Source organism: Hyaena hyaena, unplaced genomic scaffold, assembly GCF_003009895.1.
Source record: "Hyaena hyaena isolate Hyena2069 unplaced genomic scaffold, ASM300989v1 scaffold_696, whole genome shotgun sequence".
In the NCBI taxonomy this organism is placed as follows: domain Eukaryota; kingdom Metazoa; phylum Chordata; class Mammalia; order Carnivora; family Hyaenidae; genus Hyaena; species Hyaena hyaena.
The window spans coordinates 787,413-793,412 of NW_024081328.1; the positions used below are offsets into that span (position 1 = coordinate 787,413).

A 6,000-nucleotide genomic window follows, 5' to 3' on the forward strand; every position below is an offset into this window, starting at 1 on the left:
GAACTTCATTTTTAAGAGAAACCTATTTAACTCCGTGGCCAGTATCAATTTCAAAAAAAATTTTTTTTGGTCTCTCTGGCCAAATAAATGTATATCATTTGCAGAGAATTTTTTTCCCTCCAAGATTTTAGATACTTTTAAATATTTTTTCTTAACTGCATGGCACATGCAGATAAACATTCCCCACAGGCAGTTACTAAGTGTACTGTGGTTGAAAACGGGCGCACGCGACACGACACTAAAATGGTGTGGCCGCACCGAGTGCAGGTAGAAATATCCATGCATCTCGTTAGGGGGAAAAAAAAATCTGCTTTTAATGTTTTGGTTTCAAGAAATGATGCATGACTTCTCAAATCCTTCCTGCAATTAATCCCTTCATGTTCCTGTGTTTAGAAAATGATTCATTACCTTTGAACCTTCCTTCCTTTGCCTCGGTTTGTCCTCGGGGAGCCATTAACACACACTGGCGAGCTAGGGTTACCTAACCCGCCGGCGTCCGTGGCTGTTTGTTTTCACAGGTGCAGTACGCCGAATTGAAACCCTGTAGCAGCCAGAGCCCCCTTCGGAAGAAGCGCAGCGCCGTCTAGGACACGTGCCAACGTTGGACACCAGCCCCCGATTCCCTGTTGGGTTGATTAGACCAAGGCCATCTCTCTGTTTCACCCGTGGCCACGATGGTGTCATTCCAAAATGCATGCTGTGTGGAACCCCCTCCTGCCCCTCCCCCCGTATGTGCACAAATCGGCACCTGTGTGTTCAAGTCCACGTGCATGGGTGTGCTGGTTGCCTAGCAGGTCAGCCCCTCCAAAGGAAAAATGATCCAGAGAGTGTGAAACACTGATGCCCCTTCTCCAACAGAAAGTAAAGCAAGGCTGCCAGGGAGCTGAATAGCCTCCTCAGAACAGCCGAGAGACCACCTGGATTCAGGAGGGGCTTTGAACTTGTTATCGGACCCCGGACAGATTCTCCAGAAGATCCAGCCATGCCCACTCCCGTCTGCACACTACTTGCAGATTATTGTTCTTGTGAGTCTGTCAGTTTCTCTGAGTTAACAAATCCCTGGTAGCCATCATCTCCCCAAATAGTATATATTATAAATAGATTTTTAAATAATGATCAGGATTAGCTCAAGTCTTTGGGAGTCCTTCAGCCATGATTACTGAAGTCAGGTATGGAAGATTGTGGTCAACACCTCAGCGCTGGATGCCAGCCTGTTTCACTGTCCATTGCTGGCAATGGAAGGCCCAGGAAAGTCCAAAGGACCACTCGTCCACAAAGTGAAGGTTTCATGAGAGTGTTTAGTTGCCTTAAAAACACCATTTCTTCCAACTTGACTTTGCCTCTTTCCAAAATAAAATCTCAATAGTATAGCTTCAGAAAGCAGGGAATGAAAGTAAAAAAAAAAGTCAGCAGTCCAAAATGATCTTTTGTTCCTGAACAAAATAGGCTACATGCAATACATCTTTATCTCAGAACCTCATTCCTAGAAAAGTACCTTCCCCAAACCCTGAAGAGTATCTGATGCCTACAGCCCCCATTTCATAGTACTTCCTCAAGTAAAAACCCTAATTTTTTGCATATATAAATGTATACCAATATCTTTATGTTCAAATGATATTTAAGTTGTAAAAACAGTATTTTGTTGACACATACTTTGTGCAGTTTTATATATATAACATATATATATACATATACATATATATATATATGTATGTATGTATGTATTGTAAAGAAAAGTCGAGGGAAAAAGACCAGATTTAATAGTGAGTTTTGCTATTTTTTTTCCTCTCTGGGTTGTAATTTAATAATCTTCAAACAAAATGTTTATGAAAAATGCCAAAGATTCTAAACCTTATCATCCCGTGTCTGTTTTTCTTCATATTATATCTTCCTGGGTTTCTTTCTGGCTGAGCCAGATTTCTGCATGATTTGATTTGCTTCAAGTTAATGAAGCTGGCTGGAAAAGAGCCTTGCAGAAATTATAAAAGCTCCAGTAAATCTCTTAGTTGTACATACAATAGATATCCAAGAACCTCTTTTGTAAAACCAGTTACTCAATCTTCTGTGTAAACAATGCTTCATTGTCTCACTCTCAACTATCATGTAGTTTATCACAGTCTGTCATTTTGTAACGACCTAAGTCAGACATTTTTAAACAGACATGTGAGATCTGATCAGTCATTCGAATGAAAACTTTCAGCAAGCAAAACCACCCCTCACTTATTTAAAAGTAGAACCGATACTTTGTTGCTCTTTTGCTATACAATTTCAAAATGAAATAATTTGTCCCACAAGAAGCCTTCATGAGGTGGCATTCCCTCTGTAGCCCAGTAGGAATTCTGAGCCTTAAGTTTGGGGCACAGGTGGCGGCACTGGGATTCGGGACCGAATCAACCTTTAATAAGTTGTAAATGGAACACAGTTGTTCATTGATTAAGAAGACTTTGAAGGTTCAAAATGTTAGCGGTAAGGGGAATGTGAAGATTTGTACAAGTAATCAAATTCGAATGAAAGATTCCAGAATGCTTTAGATAAAATGTATGGATTGTGGATTCACGGTATGATCATTAAAGACAATTTCATAGGAAAGTTGAAGTTTAGCCAAGCTCTCCTGGTCCTCTTCTCAGACATCACACTCCCATTTCCAGCCCTGCCTGGACATCTTAAAAGCATCTTATCCCTTAGTGGATCAGAAACTCCATTATTTCTCCCTCGATGTGTCAGGACCCCTAAGGTCATAGTCTCCTAATTTCCTTATTTCCCTTGCTGACACTGGCATCTTCTGGGCTGGGTGATTCTGGGCATCCCCTTAGTTGTTACCTATGTAGTTTTCCCCACCTCCCAACCCATAAATGTGTAGGTCCAGTGTTGACTGACATGTTCTCATGTTCATTTCTGATCACCGCCCCCTAAACCAAGGCCTCCATAACCTCTCATGAGTCATGGCGATTACATTATGCCAGATTAATCCTCATTCCGACTGTTCTTTTCACTAGGAATACTTTCTCTCAGGTTTCTGAAATTCTGCCTTCCTTTATTTTTTAAAAATGTTTGTTTATTTTGAGAGACAGAGAGCATGAGTAGGGAAGAAAAGCATAGAGAGGGAGAGAGAGAGAATCCCAAGCAGGCTCTGCACTCATTGAGGTGCCCCATGCAGGGCTTGATCTCACAACTGTAAGATCATGACCTGAGCCATTATCAAGAGCCACCAACTGAGACACCCAGGTGCCCAAATTCTACCCTCCTTTAAAAGTTTCAAATGCTTCCTGCCCCAAATAGACCTTCTTTAATTTCCTTGTCTGAATTGGATTCCATCCTTCTCTCTTGCACTCTCATGTCTTGTATCTTTCTGGCATTTGCCATAGTCTGCTATAGCTCCTGGTTACCAGAGGCTTTTGACTCTGCTGTTCTCCACTGGCTAGACCATCCTGTCTGGCACCTAATAGATACTCAGGAAATACATGATTAATTGACTGAGTCATATTCAGCTTTTCTTCTCTGCCCTTTCATGTATACAGAGGGCTGAGTTGGGTAGATTAACATGGTCTGTCAGAGGAAGTAATTTCTTGCATTTAGTGCACAGCTTATATTGTGTGATATTATTTATAAGCTTGGCCATGTCCATTATAAACTTTTAAATGATGTCTTATATTAGAGAAGTCATTATTACCTATATATCACAGGAAAATATATTTGTGCATGGTAAAAAAAGAAGGTTTTTGATTCATTTTCTTGTCATTTATCATTTAATGAACATACACCAAACACTGATGACCTACTTGAACAAAACAGACTACATTCCCTTGGTAAAGCCAGACATGAAACAGATACTTTTCAAAAGGGGCATGACGTTTGTAGATTCAAGTTTTAAAAAGAATATTCTGGCTGCAGTGGGTAGACCAGCAATTATGAAGGTTCAAAGAAGAGTCAGTCTGAGTAGTCTTGCTAAACTGATGGTAGCCGAGGCTTTCAAATAGTGTCATTGGGAAAAACTACAAGTGAAATTGTGAGATGGTTAGGAGAAAACATGAGCAGGACTTATCAGTTCCTTGACTCTGGGGTGAGAGAGAGAGTAGAGACAAAGATCGCACTCAGTCTTGTCATTGTTGGGTCTGGGAAGATGGTGTTTGCTAAGAGAGAATTATAGTAGCAGCCATGAAAAGAATGGCATGAGCCTGGTTTTAGATGATGTTGAATTTGAGGTAATTGACAAGCCTCCAAATGGGGATCTCAAAGACATACCAATATATGAATATGGAGCCCAGAAAAGAAGTGCATGCTACCTGAGAGATATATACTCAACGGTCAACATTCATAGAAATGATTGAAGCCACATACTTCAAGAAATTGACTCACTACTCAAAAAGTCCCATAAAGATGAATAAGCTAAGACTAAACAGAAATATTAAATAAGACAAAAAGTAGTAAGCCTACATTGTCATAGAGTTCAGTTGGTAGAGTATATTCCAAGAAAACAGGTGTGGTGTATAGTGCTACCTACCACGGAGATCACATCAGTTGAGGACAGAAGAATGACCTTTAGTTAACGGCATGGCCACTTGTGGGGACCTTGCCGACAAGTCATTTCAGCAGAGTGGTAAAAAAGGAAACCAGATTTGGGTTGAGGAATGAATAGCCCTGAGAACATGGAAGCAGCCCAGCGGTTACCCTTGAAAAATTCCACTAGAAGGAGAGGGGGGAGAGAGAGCACAGTGACTCAGAATGAAAGAAGGGGCATGGAATTATTAACTTAAAACAAAATGTCATGAACTCAGTGTACACCTCTTCACAACAAAAAACTCTTCAATAGTACAAGATGGAATGATACATATCATTTAAAACTGCTCTGTCAAAACGCACTTCTCTTTTGTGTAGTATTAATCTAACTTTTATGGTAGTAAAATGGTTAGGAAATCAAAATAGATTATCTACTGAAAATATTATGAGTAGTCCATTGATAATTGGATGAATGTTGAAAGGTGACATGTAAAGAATGGCATAAAGCACATTACTTCTCCATGTAGGTCTCTTTGTATAAACTCTGCCCTTCTGGCATTTTAATGTGATTTACAGGGGGAGAATGGATAGACAAGCACATATGAATACTTAGCATTTTATACCATTTGTTAATTGCCAGGTACTCCCTAAATGCTTTAGATGTAATAGCTCGTTTAGTTAACAACAAAAACAGAACCATGAAATTCCCTTAAATACTTATGGAAAGAAAAACTCATGCAAACTCTCCCAGAAAATGGTAAAAAAAATTAAAAATGAAAAATAACACTTTTCTACATATTTTATGAAGCCGCTATAATCTTCATTCCAAAATCCAACAAGGTGATACAAAGATAGAAAATTACTTACCAAAATCCCTTATGAATATAGATACAAAATTATGAAAGATATGTAAGCTGTTTCTACACTGAAAACATGACTGAGAGAAACAAGATAAATAAATGTAGGGTTTCACAGATTAGAAGATTTGGTATATTAAGATGTCAAGAGATTAAATGTAAGCCCAATAAAAACCATAACTTTTTGCAGAAATTAATCAGCTGATTCTATAATGTACATGGAAATGCAACAATCGAAGAATAGTCAAAAGCAATCCTGCAGATGACTAACACTGGCAGATAACAAAATGTATTATATAGATATTATAACTAGACAGAGTGCCATAGGCACAGATGTAGACAAATAGTTTAAAGAAGTGAAAAGGTCAGGACACCCACACATATTTGGTAATCTCTGACTTAAGTTATGTCAAAGGTAACATATATTCACTGTGAGGACAGCCTGCAGTTTAGGGGAAAAAAACCTTTTTGAAAAATGACATGGGGCCACGTTAGTATCCACATGGATAAAGTAAATATGGACTCCTGGTTTATACTCACTGAAATCAGTTCTGTATGAATTGCAGATCCCAAGAGTGGAAGGCAAAGTAGAAGATTTCAGACATAGACATAGGAAAACATTTTCACGTCTGTGTGATAAGCAAAG

General features: G+C 39.1%; 1 protein-coding gene across 3 annotated transcripts in view; it reads left to right on the forward strand.

Annotated features, from left to right (window-relative positions):
• Nucleotides 1–1,654, forward strand: part of MCTP2 (multiple C2 and transmembrane domain containing 2) — a 250,521-nt gene extending 248,867 nt beyond the window's left edge. For all 3 annotated transcript variants that reach the window (XM_039217474.1, XM_039217475.1, XM_039217477.1), the window contains one exon: nt 519–1,654. In XM_039217474.1, coding sequence (XP_039073405.1) covers nt 519–587 — 69 coding nt within the window. In that variant the 3' untranslated portion in view covers nt 588–1,654. The remainder of the gene's footprint in view (nt 1–518) is intronic.
• Nucleotides 1,655–6,000: the final 4,346 nt, after the last annotated feature.